This window comes from Colius striatus, chromosome 2, assembly GCF_028858725.1.
Source record: "Colius striatus isolate bColStr4 chromosome 2, bColStr4.1.hap1, whole genome shotgun sequence".
NCBI lineage: Eukaryota > Metazoa > Chordata > Aves > Coliiformes > Coliidae > Colius > Colius striatus.
Genome location: NC_084760.1, coordinates 88009215 through 88026108, shown reverse-complemented (window position 1 = coordinate 88026108; position 16894 = coordinate 88009215). Strand labels below are relative to the sequence as shown.

Sequence of the window (16894 nt, the reverse complement as noted above, 5' to 3'; positions counted from 1 at the left end):
GGACATCCCTTTTTTCTGTTGTATCTAGCAACAGGACATGGGGTAATGGGATGAAGCTGGAACACAAATGTTCCACTTAAATATAAGAAAAAAGTATTTCACTGTTCAGGTGAGGGAGCCCTGGCACAGGCTGCCCAGGGAGAGGGTGGAGTCTCCTTCCTTGGAGGTCTTCCAGACCCGCCTGGACATGTTCCTATGCGACCTGATCTAGGTGGACCTGGTTCTGCAGGGGGGTTGGACTAGGTGATCTCTAAAGGTCCCTTCCAGCCCCTATCATTCTGTGATTCTATGATCTGAAATAAACCCAAGTTTAATGAGCATGAAAAATTACAGGAAACTTAATTGATCTACCATTGGTGAAAAAAATCAGTCCTTGACATCTTGAGGTTTCATATACGGTGAACAATGGGAGGAAGGCTGGGGTTTTTCCACTTGATTATTAAAAATGTCAAGTTATATATTGAAGTGACAGATCATGAGGTATTACATCATCGAGATTTTATATTTGCTGTCATAACGCACTGAAACACTCTATGCAAAATGGGATTTACAAAATCCCCAGAGACTGCCTGAATAGGTAACAGGGAGTCAGGGGGCTGGAAACAAGTCTTCAGCCAAATGACTACATGTGGGTGAGTATGAATGTAAAACTGACGAAAAGGTAACAGAACTGTCTTTCTGTGTAGTGCTGGAAAACCTGTGCCCATGTTCCTGAAATCACGTTCACTGATGTATTTGTCTCTCAGAAACACGTTGTTTGTTCTTCTCCAATCTCATTTTTTTTGCCATTTTCATCTGGGTCTCCTTTTCCTGACTGCAGAATTACACCTGTGATTGCTTTGGTTTGAGAATACTATAGGAAGTACAATGGTGGTATTCACAAGTTTAGTTCAATTGAAAAAGTACTTTGGTATTACACTGAAAAACACAACTACCAAAACATTCAGCTTAAATTGCTTAGAGTTTGGAAGGGGGCTGTTTTTTCTGATAATTGTGGCTGAAGAGCTTTCCTCTAGCTGTGGTTAACATTAAGTTAATGCTGTAGATGATTACCATTCAATACTGGACTCTATTCAGATGCTTAAAATCAGACATTTCAGAACTGGAACTGATAGATGCAAACATACTTAACCAGCTGCACCAAATTTCTAAGACATACTGCTGACAGCTAAACACATGGTTCATCTGTAGCAACCTGCATAGCCCATGTCACAAGGACAGAGTTTTGCCAGGCTAGGGGATTGTGTCTGTTTCTGTTGTGTGAGATCCTAATGGTGCTGCTCTACAGCGCTGCTGAGCAGGGACAGGTGGGTAAGAGAGAAATTCCGCTGTTTAGAATAAACCTTAACTTGAGCATAACTTTTCAGCATTGCCTAAAGCTTCATTTTCTCCAAAACAGAGGCTTCACCTCTGCTCCATTCTTTTACACTGAGCAGCACTTAGGCCAGGCCAAACACTATTTACAAGGCTGGTTTGAATCTTAAGTTGTATGCCAGTTTACAAGCAAATGCTTTGGACTGGCTGATCAATGGGTTCCATACTTGGCTTGTATTCAGGTATTGTATGTGTTGCTGTGACACTGTGAGATGGAGAAATTCCTCAAGGCGATAAAGAGGGCCTGCTTCCCTGGTCACTGCATGAATCCACTAAGGCAGTATGAGATGTTTGTTCTGCTTCATTAGTGTCTGTTATTAAAGAACTGTAATCATTTGCTTTCCTTCTGTTAATTGTCACCTCCAGTCTTTTCCCTCATTTTGGTGATGATGCCATGAGGAAAGGGGCAAGGTATGACTGAAAGAAAAAAGGAGAAGCTGTTTTGAAAGGGTGCAGCCCTCGGCTGCTGCCAGTGCAGCAGTGTGTATTGTTCTAGAACAGTGTCTTTCCAGGGGTTAGAGACTTGTCTCAATCTCTTTGTATAACCCATTCATGGTTACCTATGGGGTGAGGTGAAGAAGGGCTTCAGGTTCAGCGATTTCAAATGAGGTAGGTATTTAATCTTAAAATCTGCTTTAGTTCATTCCTATTTGTCTTGATTTGATTTTTAGAAGCTACTTTGACTTTTTCTGGAATTGAAACCTGGACAGGACAAAAAGAAGAACAAGCCTAAGTGATTAAAAAAAAACCTACCATGATATTTTATTGACATTTCATGCTGCGCATAAACATACAAGTGATTAAAAAACCCCAAAGTCATGCATGTTTGCTACACTATTTGACCACTTTGCAGCAAGTTAGAAGAACAGTCACTAGCACCACACTTAAGACAAATGCCATCATAAGGAAGTTTCAAGAGGATAGTTCTGCTGAACTTCAAAATGAGAACCAAAAGCCCTTTGTCACATACCTCTAGAGCATTAAAAATTTCAGTATCAGTTAGAGGTTACAAGAAAATAACTTGTGCTGGACAATGGTAAAAACCACAACCTTGAGCTGAAGTAAACCATGTTTTCATAGAAAAAACCCCTCACAACAGATCAGATAATCTTGTGCTATAGGCTACAGTTGATCAAAGTAAGGTTTTTCACATCATTTTACCCATGAGCAATCTAAGGCCTACATGAAAAAAAAATTGTTTAGGTCACAAAGACTGAGAGTAGCACAAAGTTTAAAAACTCTGTAGCTGATGTCAAATTACACAAGAATTTCTACCAAAAGAGTTTTTCCCTCTCTTCAGTTTCACTCATGAACCAGAAGCATTCTTGCTGTGAACACAGGAATGGAAAAATTAGCAGAAAGAGGGATGGGAAAGGCCTCCCTTTAACTGATATGTCAGTCTTGTAGGAAGAAGGGTGAGAGGTGGGAAAGTCTTCTGCCTAGGCCTTCTGCAGTTAATGTGTGGAAAGCCTTTCACTGTCTGGGGAAGGTTGCTGGGTCCCAGTGGTGTCTTCCTGTCCTGAGGAGGTGGGATTCGTTCACTTCTGAGCAGTGAGGTCTGTGTCTGAGCAAATCATCTCCTCCCATATTCAATTGCTGGCTGATGTAAGTGTTCTAGGAGCTTAAATCATTCAATTGGAGGAGGCATTATCATCACTGTGGTACAAAGTCCTTTCTTCATAGAGATCCCAAAGAAGTAATTACCCAGGAGGGGAAGTACATGAGGCCCATGGCAGTATCATCTATAAGCAGAGCACAAAGGGGTAGAGGCTGGACTTGTACAGCAATCCAGTTTCTATTTAGGCACCTAATGAAATATCTTCAGGAATGCAGCAGTCAAACACTTGCAGAGAGCTTTGCTAATGCCAAGGGTAGACTCCAGTGCCGGGCTGGCCTCGTCTCTTCAGGACACTGCAGTCCATGGCAGGGCCTTGGCTCAGTCTCAGAACAAAAGGACACAGTAGGGAGGAAGCAGACAGCCTTGATTTTCAGCTGCTTCAGATGCAAAATTTATTGCTGATGTTCCAATACAAGCTTCCTTATTCAGGAGCAACTAAGTCGTTACAACAACCCAGAAAAACGCCCTACAGTAGCACGGCAGAAGGTTCCCTTCAGCCTGTGGTGCCTGATCTTAACGTAAGATGTCAAGGCATCACTGTCTGAGACTGCTCAGCCTTTCAAAGACAAGATTCAAAGTCATACATAAAGGTTGAAAGTAAAGCATATAGACCCAGGTTAGTGTTTATGACCTTTTTTTTCCCCCCCATTATTGCAGGAACACACACACACAAGAACCAGACTGAGTAGTAGGTGAACACTTGTCTCTACGAAACAGCAATCTCTATGTTTTGTGCTTCAGGAGTGTATTCCAGAAAGACTAAAAAGCCAGTGTGACAAAGTATAAAAAGGTTCCAAAAAGTTTTTTTTTAAAAAATCATTATTCATCAGTTACCATCATTTTACAAACCCCAGACAGACCTTGTCTCACGCCCAACACGACGTTGGTGTTTAAGAATACACTTGCATATTACTGGTACTTAACATCTTTCAGCAACGTGCACAAAAGAACAACAGGGGTGGCAGTAAAACATCCAGTGCTGGTTTAATGCTACCAGAAATGCTGGGAAACGGTACAAATTAGTTACAAAACAATAATACTGACAGTTTTGCATATCTGTTACTTTTAGTGAGGTAATGTTGATACTTTAAAAACCGACACCACTTCTGCACTGTTTGCTTTTATTGCTGAATTCAAGATTAATACTGAATATGGTATTTTTTTCCCAAGCTGCACTGCACTCCGGCACATCTTAACACTAAGAATACCATTTCTTAGTTATCCCAATGCTACTACCCAGCACAATGCCCACATTCAACTAATACTTGTACAGGGAAATTGTAGTCGAAGAAAGTCTCACGCCACTGGAGTCACCTGCTATACAATGGAGGGGGAACAAAACCTCTCACATCCTGGACAATCGAACTTTAGGTTCTCTTGGACGGTGCCACTTCTGTAAACTGAAACAAAATCAAAACTGCCACCAAAAAAGAATTTTCCCCCATTCTATTTTCTAGTTTAAACTTTTATTGGAAGCGCCCTCAAGTTGGTAAGTAGCTCCATTGTGTTTTCCTTCGGAGGGAGTGCAGGTCAAAAGCAGCGGGAAGCACCAGGGAGGCCGGTGTCCGGCACATGGCTTACTCAGATGCGGAGCTGGTAGCCCACCTCGTTGAGCGTTGCCAGGTCTCCTTTCTTGTCCACCACCGCAGGCCTGTGGGCAAAGGAGGGAAGCAGGCGCTGCTCATCAGCGATCCTACATGGCCGTGCAGGAGCAGAGAGAGCAGGAGTCTAAGCAGGTTTACTTCCAAAAAGGACTGACTAGATCTAATTTGCTCATCATAAACACAATCCTGCTGAATCTGCCACGTGAACCAGCATGACCAAGCTCCTTGTGGGGGTTGCCTCTGAAGCCAAGCACCAGCAAAGAACAAGTTGCCCTATCGGGAGGACTGTGATCTGAGCTTGGCAGCGATCCTCTCCTGACTTGAGAGAGGGCCTACATGAACAGCTAAGGCTGGAAATCCCACCTGTGATCTACCCCAGAGCAACACTGGCTTTTGGAATGAAGTGGAAACAGCTGAGAGCAAACAGGCAAGGCCCCGCACAGCCACAGCATGTGCTGCCACTCTGAACCTCTGTTTTCTCCACCAACAGGACAAGGGGTAATGGACACAATAAGCTGGAACACAGAAAGTTCTGCTTAAACATAAGGAAAAACTTCTTTCCTGTGAGGGTGAGGGAGCTCTGGCACAGGCTGCCCACAGAGGGTCTGGCAGTTTTCAAACCCTGCCTGGACACAACCTGTGTGACCTGATCGAGGTGGACCTGCTTTACCAGAGAGATTGGACTAGATGATCTCCAGAGGTCCCTTCCCACCCCTACCATTCTGTGATTCTATAAACCTTCCTCTTGGCTAGGTCTGTCTGAGGGGCTAGAGGCCACCAAACAGAAAACAACGAGATGAACTCCCTTTAGGCATCTCACACTGACACAGTGGAGCCATTCACTGGAGAGCAATCAGACACACCCCTATGCTGTTAGGTCATTTAAACACAACTTACTCCAGGCTCTTTGCTTTTTTACACTAAGCCACATGTGTGTGTTTTAAAGAAAGAGGCTGTTTAAAATACTCACTTCTCCTAGCAGACTCTACACTGCAAAGACACAGCTAAAGTCTGAATTAGTGCAACGTGAAGCTGGTGATGGCTCCACTGCCTTCCTACAGCTCCTCAGAGTTGGTTCCCAGCTGTCACACCTGCTGCTGCTCGCTGTGCAGCAGCCGTGCCCCGCGGGTGTGCCTGGCCCTCTGCAGGGCTGCGGAACGCCTTGCTCCGCCAGCCACCCACCCACCCGAGAGCTGGACCCTGCAGTGCTAATGAGGGTACAGGCAGTTCACCTATACACGTACAGGCAGGAGGCGCTGCCTCAGAAACATTCTTCAGCTCTTTAATCTGCTGATAGCAGATCTCTGAGGAGAACCTGCACATCATGTGAGAGCTGGGGACATGGCAAGGGACAGCTAATGCTCTTCTGCCCTCTCACACATTCCACTCCTTCCCTCCCTTCAATTAAAGGCAGAATATGTTTTTATTTAAAGCCTGCCTGGACAGTTCTACCTTCTCCAAGAGAGACACAGGGAGCTCCTGCACACCCACAGTGACATCCCCAACTCCACTCCATGATGATGCTCTAGCTTGTAGCCACAAACAGACTGTCCTCCATAAGGCTTAGGAAAAGACAAGAAGCATTTGCTGGAGCAGAGGCACCACCACTTTGTTCTCCTTGGCTGGCAAACAGCCTGATGCCAGGTATTCCTTCTGAAGTGAGGGCTCTGCTGCACTGGCCTGTCAGACTGCAGCTCCTGTCAGTTGCAGTGAGCAAGTGAACCAGCTGTGCACAGTTGCTGGGTACACACTATTCATCTGTCGTCTGCATTGGGTCTGGCTGACTTTGTACATCCTAATATCATATCAAATCACATAACCCTAATATAACCTTGCCCCCTTACCCATCCTAATGTAATGGACTAACAGAATCTTCCTCTCAACAGCTAAACAGGGGCAGAGGCACACAAGGCCAGTGTTGCCGTGACACTCCCAGATTACACTTGTGTTAAGCTTCACTAGAAGTTAAAAGGAAATGGATGTGGTGAGCTGACACTGAGGAGCAGAGACTGCTTCAGGCTGCTGCACGATGCTCCCCTGGCAAACTCCTATCCCAGACCCCTCCAGCTCCAAAGCACTTCTGTCAAGGATGAAACACTGCATTGCCCGTTCCAGCACAGTAGCAGTTTACTCCATCCTCCTGCTTTGGGATTTCAGAGGATGGAAAAGTGGACACAGTAAAGCTTCAGAATTCCCAGACAGATCCACACCACCCTACATCCTCTTCATTCATCCTGGCTGTTGGCTACCCTTTAGCAGGATCACACCAGTTGTGAGCTCAGAGCTCATCGCCCTATTAGCAAGCTGCAATTTGACTACATACCAGCTTCCTAGACAGGTACAAACTGCTTATTGCATTGCCACCTATGTCCTGCAACATACCCCATCTGTCTTGAGGCTCTATTTCTGGGCTAAAACATTGTCATGGGCTCTCTAGCAGCCACCACCAGCATTTACCTAACAGACTAGTAAGGAACCAGGATGAGAAGTTAAAGGGCCGAGGCTGGAAAATCTACTTCTGTCGTTAAGCTCCGCTTTGGCCTTTGCCCTTCAGAAACAATCCAGGAAAGATACTCCAGTTCATGTATTTTTCTCTGGGAGATTCCTCCCAGCAGGCCTGTATAACTTTATTGTTGATAAAAACCAGGCTGTAATAACAGCTTGTCATCAGCAGGTGAAGCCTCTCAAGCGAATGTGTTATTCAGCCCCTACCAGCTCACTCCAGAGCAAAACACTCCTCTCCCCCTCCCCTGCAAGCTCTAAAAAGCTGTAATTACAGCTTGTAAGAGATCCACAAAGAAACAAAACACAGTGTTGATAAGCACAGCCATTCTGTAGCTTAGGATTTCAGCCTGAAAAAATTCTTTCCTCTTCTGTGTGTAACACAAAGGCCTCTCACTGCAACTTGGTTCTTGGAAATCCATCAATATGCAGATGAAAGTACCCAGTTTCCCCTCTTGTATTTCTCACTCCGTACCAACTGCTGTACCTGCTGGTGTGTGTCATTCAGCTCATCCCTGTTGAGGGGATGCCTCAGAGACCGATCGTCACAGAAACCAGCAGATCTCAATTTTGGAAATGAAAAGGCTTTATCACCAGAAGGGAAACTCCCTCCAGCAGCACACTCCTCTGCAGCATCACTCCCGCTGGGGCAAAAGGCACAGACAGCCTTCAAGCCACCAGCAGCACTGCACAGGAGTATCATTTGAACATCAGAAACCCAAGTTCTCCCTGGCACCACTTTTCTAACAGCAGCCTCTTGGGTCTGTGCCCTGGACTCACCAAAAGCTCCTTCCTTCCCCTTTTGCTTCTAAGCACACTGGCCAGGCTGTGTAGGGGTCTGTGCAGGACGTGCAGGGCTGCCATGTAGCCACAATGTACAAGCTGCAAGAACTCCCACCTACCCTGAGATGCTTCAACACCTGTGAAAGCAGAGATGAAAGGCTTGTGTGCAGAGCCTGCTTTCCATCTCCTGCTCCTCGCACCATGCTATAGCTGGGGCCTGCGTCTTCTGTCAGAGTGACCCAGGATTTGTCTTAGAATAGCATAATTCGCTCTAGATACAGAGCAACACAGCAGAACCACCAAGCAAATGACAGGTGATAAGCCACTGCAAAGCTATCAGTACTTTAGTCTTTCTGTCCTGGCAAAGCAAAGCTACCATGGAGGAATCAGCCACTGCAGAGCAGCCACGTGTCCAGCAGCTCTCAAGAAACCAGCCCAACTGGTGAGTCTCCAAGCCCAGTGAGACTCACTTTTCCCTCACTGACACACGATCCACTCCAGCAACTACAGATGCACTATCAGAAACTCAAAGGAGGAGGTAAAGAAGCTCAGAGCAGAGCAGTTGAACCCATTACAACTATAATTATCTGTGCACTAAACAAGGAGCTCTCAGTGACAAAGCTCTAAGTACTGCACTGTGGACCGTGTGTGAATTCACGTGTAAAAATAAAAGCCTGCCATGAAATCATCTGCTGCTAAAGTATCTTGAAGTTATCTTTAGAAGGTTAGCCTAATGTCTTTGTTAGCTGCTGTAAAATAAATAAATAAGTGCTGAGACAGTAGTCTGGGAGCCTATTTAAAAAGCGATGATCATAAATACATGGCTAAATCTGGGTTAGATATAGGCTTTCACAGCTGTCAGCTTCCTGGCACGAAGCAGTACAGCTAAAACCCAACTCTCCCACATCTGAGGCATGGCAGTCTGAATTGCCAGTGGCTGTAAAAGGACAGTGATCTGGAAGCTCAGTTTTATCCATTTAGAGATCCTGCGTGCAGTTAGCCCATCCTTCCCCGCACAGTTCAAGAAAAGCTATTAGCTACAACACACGAGGGAAGGAGTCTGGGGCTTTTTAAGCTGATTAAAATCAAAGAATACAATGCAAATGATGTTTCTACTTTAGAAGAAAAAGTTTGCTGTTTCACCATCCCTGTAAGTCAGACAGTCCCCAGCAAAAAACAGTCCATTGGAACAGCTCGGCACAGAGACTCATCCTGGAGAATCCAGTTTGTCTCAGTGGTTGTGACAGCAGGGCATCTCATCTCTGACAGTAGATACTTCCTCCTGGTTTTAATGCTCAAGTCTGAACACCCTTAAATGCGATCAAACTACTTTCCCTCCAGTATGATTTCCCTGCACACCAGGCTGAGTCCATTTCCCCTGAAAGTGGACTGCACAGGATGGAAAAAAGGAGAGGCAAACCCCACACTTGCACTTTCAGAGTCATCCAGCACCCTGCTGAACTGAACCAAGCAAAGGCCGCGGGGGCCTCCAAGGACAGTGCACGGAGGGGTCATGGGGCAGCAGCGAGCTCAGCACCGCCAGGACATCAGCGGTGCCGGCAGCTGCCAGAGCCTCGCCGGCAACCCAGAGACCTGTGGCGGTTTCCCTGCACGTGCCAGTGAGCACGTGCCAGCTTCAGGCAGCCGAATAGCAGGCAGCCATGGCCAGCTGTGGCTGTGGCCTGGGCCAGGGCAGGAGCATACTCACGATTTGTCTCTGCGGTGCGGCCGTCGCTGCGGGCTGGTCGGCCGCCGACGAGGCGACAGCGACTTCCCCCGGCATCGCTCCTTCGCCCCAGAGTGGCTGCTGCAGGGCTTCAGAATCTGCAGGAGGCAGAGGGAGGGAAGGAAAAGGCTTTCAGTAAAAGGCAATCATCACTGAAAACAAAAAAGATAATAATAAAGGGCCTTGTACGGTAGCGGGAGGGCAGGCAAAGAGCCGTCAGTCCCTTGGGGCGCATTCAAACCCTGCCCAGGTTAAGAGGAGTCCAAAGCTGTTATTATGGGATAGCTGTTCAGGGGCCGCCTGCAAAAATTAGCTGGTGTCATCAATCCGATTCCCAGCTAAACACTGACAAAACATCTCATCACCAGCTTTCCTCAGAGATGGCAACAGCAAGGGATAAGAAAAACTGCTTTGAGCTGCAGCTGAAGGAAATTCACACAGCCAAATTGCCCTCTCCAGTTTTCCTCTCCAGAGGTGGTCATCTCCCAATGTGACACTTGAACTCAGTGACAGTGGGACTTTTCAGTAGGTCTCCAATTTGCCTGCATCCTCCAGGCCTTCCAACCACAGAAGGCCATCAGCATGACACTCACACTCCAGGCTATTTTTAAGATCTGATCCTCCAAAGTCAGCTCCGCTGCATTGAGTGGCTTGAACATGGAATTAACTCAAGGGAAGAAGCAGATGCAGTGTCTTCAGCCTGCAAAGGTTCAGGACTGTGGTCTGGACCTTGTGGCACTCACAAGGACTGTTACAGCTCAGCACACATACAGAGGTGGTCCCTCTATCAGAAGCAACATTCAGAACATCATCCACCCCTGTGTCCTTCTTAGCCAGAGCCTGCTTTAGCTGCTTGCTCTCTAGATGGATTTAAAAGTGCATTAATAGAGATGAAGGGGAAAAAACTTCACTACATCAAGCATACATGCTTAAGGTGACAATATGGTACAAGCTGGCACTCAAAACTCCTTGGCAGGGCTGGAGAAGTGGCAGCGAAACGTGGGGGCTGCGATGCCACAGGTGACACTCGCTCCAAGGTCAGGATGAGGGGGCAGGTGCCTCAGCCAAAAAGGCATGCGGCTGCTACGTAGGAGCCATTCCTCAGCAGGGCAGGGGCCAGGAACCCAGAATAACTTGGACACGATGCCGCGTGCCTCTCCACAAGAGCCAGCCCCATACTTAGCAACACACCTGTTCTGCTCCTGCTGCCAGCAGCAGGCTGGAAAGGCATCAAATCCCATTCCACCATGACCACAACCAGGTCCTCACACACGCCAGCCCCAGAGGCACAGTCAGGGACATCCCTCATCCCCAAAGGGCAGCCAAACCCTCTGGCCCTCCTGGCAGCCTGCCCTCTCTCCCTGTCAATTCCCTCCGGACTCTTCAGGCCAACCGACCAGCCAGGAAGCACCAGCCTGTCAGGGACTCCCTTTCCTTCCCCTTCCCACGTAACCTACTTGGCAATGTAGCCGAGGGTGGTGGACACCAGGCAGTGCAGGCCAAACCCACTGGCATGCACTGCAAGCAGAAGCAAACCACTGCCATGGTTGTCCCGTGGCAGCCCTTGCAGCTCAGGTGCAAAGAGCAGAGATCCCTACCTGCAACCAGGCCACCCACCCCACCAGCACAGGCCATGCTGGTTCTTCCCAGGCACCTTCTTCTGGAATCAGTGAAAAAAGTGGAAAATAGCTCCTCAATGGCCAGGGATGAGTAAGGGTTCAAGTGTCTCCCAGGCTGAAGGGGAGATCCTTGAACTGAAAAATAGGGCTTGAAAACATAGCTGTGGGAGAACCACTGAGACAGATGTATGCACATACCCAGCCCACCTGATACCATCTTAATCCAGTCTGCTGACACGGAACAAGATCGACAGGAGAAAGCAGACCCACCTCCGAGTCCATCACCCAGGCCCACAGACCTACCTTCATCCTCATATCCCTGGCAAACTTCTCCAGCTCCTTCCTGACTTCTGCGCGCATCATTTTGGACACATTGAGAACGAGCTGTTTCCACTCGATGGGCTGAAAGCTGTGGGGCTCATGCGGGACGTATAGTCCGATCTTTACTTTTTTGACTGAATGCAAGTACTTTTTATAGGAGTCTTCAAATTCAAAGATGAGGTCGCTCAGAGTTCGGTAAGTGAGAGGCTTGTCCATCAGATCTGAGCGCCTGCTCATGCCCAGCGAGCCGTACCGGCCGTTGCAGTAAATCCCGAGCACCACGTGATGAAAATAGTTCCCTGAGAAGTGGGTTTTAAAGCTGATGGGGAATCGTTCCACAGAGGGCTGCCCGTTCGTTAGGTATCTGATGTGCACTGTGTCAAGGCCACGACAGTACTGGGAAGGGAGCACACACAATTACACCTGTAAGACATCTTTAGCAGGTTTGGTTGTTTGGGTTTTTTTTTAACTCCAGGGCAAGCGCTTTCTTGCAAACACAGATTTATTGTTGCTGTGCCCCAGAAACAGTCAAGGCTGCCAAAGCCCATTTCACTTCTTGGGGAAAAAAATATGCAATGGTTCAGGCAAGGAAGGGCCCAACTCTTAATCATGTTTGGGTGGAATGAAGAAACCACAACAGTGTTCAGGTCAGCATGCTAGAAGAGAGATCACCCTCTCCAGACCTGTGGGAATTTCCCTATTTGATATCATTATCAAACTCCCATGTTCCCCAAAAAGGAACAGCGATTCCCTCTGGTTCACACACTGGAGCTTGGTATGACTCGGGTTGTTATTATTATAACTCAGGTTATTATTTACAAGGAAAGGCTGGGAGACCTGGGGCTGTTTAGCCTGGAAAAGAGAAGACTGAGAGGAGACCTTACCAATGCTTAAATATCTAAAGGGCAAGTGACAAGAGGATGGGGTGAGTCTTTTTTCTGTAGCATCCAGTGTCAGGACTAGGGGTAACAGGTACAAGCTGGAAGACAGAAATTTCTACTTGAACATGAGGAGAAACTTCTTTCTTGTTCAGGTGAGGGAGCCTTGGCACAGGCTGCCTAGGGAGGGTGTGGAGTCTCCTTCTCTGGAGGTTTTCAAAACTCGCCTTGATACGTTCCTTCGCAACCTGATCGACATGCTTTAGCAGGGGGTTGGACTGGATGATCTGTAGAGGCCCCTGCCAATCCCTACCATTCTCTGATTACTGATCTGGTTTTTCCCACATCTTCAAGCAGTACCAAAAAATCTGAATTTATTCCTCTTCAGAGTGACAAGTCTGCCTTTCAATCTGTAAACTGGCCCTCAACACCACCACTCCTCATATGTGAGTATTTTAGCATGTTATCCTTGCAATACACTGCCAAGATGAACAAAGTCAAGCTCCCAGGTGGTTATTTAATTAGATAAGCACAGAGAAATCGTCAGGAACAAATGCTTTTAAAAAGCAAAACATATCCCCTGGAATCACTGGCTGTCCATTTCAAATACACCACGTGCAGAGGCTGGGGTCAAGCTCGTAACAGCACAGTAGGTGATCTCAGAGGGGAACTATATGCAGGTTCCAGGCCATCTCAGGGGGAAGCTGCTGGCCTGTGACAGGGTGAGGAGAGACTGAGATTCCCTCACGCGGTGGGTTTTACGTCAGCACCTACGTTGCAGGTGGCTCCCTGCTGCTAATCTCCAGACAGCTGAAACCCACTGTCTCCACGTGCTGACAGCTGTCCCCACTACAGCAGCTGCCCTTCCCCTCCGCCACCCCAGGCTCCCACCCACGCCTGGGGAATGGAGGAGGGATGACCAGAAAAGGCCACACTAAGATGGTCCAGGCCTGGCATTGCTCCAGCCAGAGGCACCTGCCGTAACCCCGGAGCCATCCCCAGAGGCAGACGAGGTCAAGACAGTCAGTCAGAGTGGTGCCACTGCAAAACACATCAGCCAAGGGCAGCACCGCCAGGACAGCGTCACGGCCACCTGCAGAACAGAGGAGCTGCGTCGGGTCCTGATAGGGCTACAGGAACCAGTTCAGACCAGGGTCCTGCTGGAGAGGTCTCCAGCATCCCCTCCTTGCCCTACCCTGTGCTGGAAAAGGAGGTCTTTAACAGCAGCAAAACAGGAGCCACTACACAGCTGAGACACCCTGGGATGTTACTGCATCCAGCCTTCCTCCTCATTTGCACAGCACGGCTGCCCAACAGCTTCTGGGAAACTGAGAACACAGCCTGTGTACCAATATCATAAAACACAATTCGGACTCTGTTCTGGTTCTGCCCAGTCTGACACTCCACCTTCACCACCAGTGCAACCCCCCAAGATGCTGCTGAGCCCCTTGCCTGCACCCCACATTTCACCTCTTCTCTCTACCGCGATGCAGGAAAAGCATCCAGCAGCTCTCATCTGTCTCCAAAGCATTTTCTCAAGGGGATATTTCATCCACCTGATGCTTGTCAGATTTCATATGTTTAAACTTTTGCCCTCCGGGCAAATGTAGAAAACAACTAGTAAGAGATTCACAAATTGCCCAGAATCCAAGGTCAACAATAAGGAGTTAAACCTCTGCATTACAAAAAAAATCACAGGTATGCAAGAAAAAACACATCAGCAAAAATCCTTCTGGATGGCCACAGGGAAGCTTTCCAGTCAATGTCAAACACACTTCACTGCGTTCAGTGCTGGATGTCAGCAGCTTTAGCAGTCTGGAGAAAATGTATTAGAGGGTATAGGAAGAGACAACACCATGGGCTCAGCTCCCGGTGCACTTCAGTATCTGTACAAACCAAAGCCTGGAAGAGAAAGCAAAGCGGAGCGCAGACGCCCCCTACCATGCACATAACCCCTCGCCCAGCCAAGGCTACGTGCGCCCACCTCTGCCCACCTACACCGACACAAGCACCCCATGCCAACTGTCATGGCTCACCCCAATATCAGCTACACCCACACACAACACAAGCAGCTCTATTGCTCTTGGTGATCTCACTGGATCACCGTTGCATTAGGACTAGCTCCTCCGAGCAAGACCTCACAGCACCGGTGGCACTGAAGATGATAAATAACACTGCAAGGTCAGAATGAGGCCCAGTGCTGTTATATCAACTGGAAAACTCTGCCCACAGTCACCTCATTTAAAAGGTCACCTTGCTTCAGGCCTGTGTACATCAAAGCCACACTACAATGATTTGTGTCCTACAGACAGATTCTTGCAGAAGCCCATTGTATTTATCATTCTGTGCAACTGAAAAAGCAGTATCTTTTATTAACACCTGTGAAGCTTTCAAACATCGCCACTATTTTTCCCCCTCATTATGAAGGGGTTTTCTCTCTGCTCCCCGAGTGCCTTTCTATTAAGCCCACACAAAGCTTTGGTGGCCACCTGCCACACATACACACTTCTGCCACAAGGTCTCGGAGAAGTTGCAATTTAATCTCATTAAATACTAGGTAGGAGTAAAAGAAGCTTTTGAGGAGACAAATTACCCACCATCAAATAACCCAGCAACAACCACTGTGGAAATTAACCTTTAGGTACAGGTTGCTTCTGCGGAGTGACTAGTTAATGAGAGTCCCCACCCGAGATGAAATACACAGCAAACGGGCTGGAAAGACACACCAGATCTTCCTCTCCATCCATGCATCATTATGATTTCTTTTCCTTTCTGCTCTGCCCAAGGAGAGCTGTATTGTGGCAAACAAAAGGCAACGACACAGCAACGCTGCAGCTGTATCACACTTTTGAGCTGTGACTGTTAACTGCAGGATGGAGAGTCAGGGAGTAAATTATGTGCCACAAAAGAGAAGCAGTGCAGAGCAGGAGAGGGCAGGAGCAGCTGCAACGAAAGCTCCGTGGCCTCCTGATCCCAGGCCCTCCTGTGAATCAAAGCAGCAGAAAAACAGCCCTGAAGGGTTATGATCTCCTTGGAAATCACACAAGATGAACGCTAATCTCCTGGCTGGTCACCTCCTGACCCAATATCCCTCCTCTTCCTCCATACCCAGGAAAAGTGTAAGGACAGTCCCTGGGGCTCTGCTTGCCCATGTATCAGGCTATTGATGAGTTCTGTTCTCTTACCCTAGGAGGCTAACTTTTAAAGAGACAGGCTTGGATCAAAGGAATGTGAGAAGAATTGGGCCCAAAGCATATGACATGCTTTGGGGCTGACATCCCATGGGGATGAAACCAGTATGACTGTATTAACTAGCAGGCTTCCTTGAGCACACCAGCACTGCTCACAGCTCACAAAAAGAGACAGATTTCTCCCAACAGCATGCAACTCCTCTAGATCTGCAAGTCGACACAGCACACCATCCTGAGCCACAGGTGGCTGAGCTGCCCACAGTCCCAGTGCCTTCACCACCCAGACTCACATACAGCCTAGCATGAATACCTGGGAGACAATCAGACCCCAGACTCAAGACAAACAAGATCAGTATCAAAAACATCCCAGAAGGAAGTCCTGGCATCTCCACCTCAGCACAGCACCTTCTCCACTGCAGAGTACAGAGCAGTTCCCAGACAGAAGTGAGGCTTGAAGCCCTTCACTTTATTTGCCAGCAGAAACTTAGAAAAAAAAAAAGTTCTCTCTTGCCTTTAAAAAAAAAATATTACTAATAAATAGTCAGAGCAGGATCCTTCCATGTTGCCAGCACTGTGGCTCTGGGCTTTGAACATTTCTGGAAATCATAGAATCATAGAATGACAGGGTTGGAAGGGACCTTTAGAGATCATCTAGTCCAATCCCCCTGCAGAAGCAGGTTCACCTAGATCAGGTCACACAGGAACATGTCCAGGTGTGTCTTGAAGACCTCCAAAGAAGGACCCTCCCCATACACCCTGTGCCAGGGCTCCGTCACTCTCACAGTGAAATAGTTTTTTTCTTATATTTAAATGGAACTTTTTGTGTTCCAGCTTCATCCCATTACCCCTTGTCCTGTTGCTAGATACTATAGAAAAAAGGGATGTCCCAACCTCCTGACACCCACCATTTAGAAATAGGTCTGAGCAGCTGACAGCACCTGCCAGAAGATCCCTGGCTCCCCAAGGTTAAGTGAGCTTGGGTTACTTGCCTCTAGTCTTCCCATCGTGGATAGGAATTACAGCCAGCTGTATGGGTGATGAAGTGACATACTGTGAGGACCTCAGCTCACCTTAGTGTAACGAGCTTCAACAGGAGTTTAGCTGGGGGGGAAAAAAACTGGTGCCTTTGTCAAACTGACAGGCAGCAGCTGTGCAAGGAGTGTGTGCTACCAGCAGGTAAAGAGACAAGTGCCATCCATTCCTGCACCATGTCCCCTCCCTGCAGCACCAACAGGGACCCAGACCTGCAGAGACCTCCCACCCAGGGGCAGGGGACCT

General features: G+C 47.8%; 1 protein-coding gene across 1 annotated transcript in view; it reads right to left on the bottom strand.

Moving 5' to 3' along the window:
* Positions 1 to 2108: 2108 nt before the first annotated feature.
* Positions 2109 to 16894, bottom strand: part of VASH2 (vasohibin 2) — a 37487-nt gene continuing 22701 nt past the window's right edge. The window contains exons 5-7 of the mRNA XM_061990099.1: positions 11530 to 11911; positions 9590 to 9705; positions 2109 to 4643 (exon numbers count right to left, since the gene is read on the bottom strand). Coding sequence (XP_061846083.1) covers positions 4574 to 4643; positions 9590 to 9705; positions 11530 to 11911 — 568 coding nt within the window. The 3' untranslated portion in view covers positions 2109 to 4573. The remainder of the gene's footprint in view (positions 4644 to 9589; positions 9706 to 11529; positions 11912 to 16894) is intronic.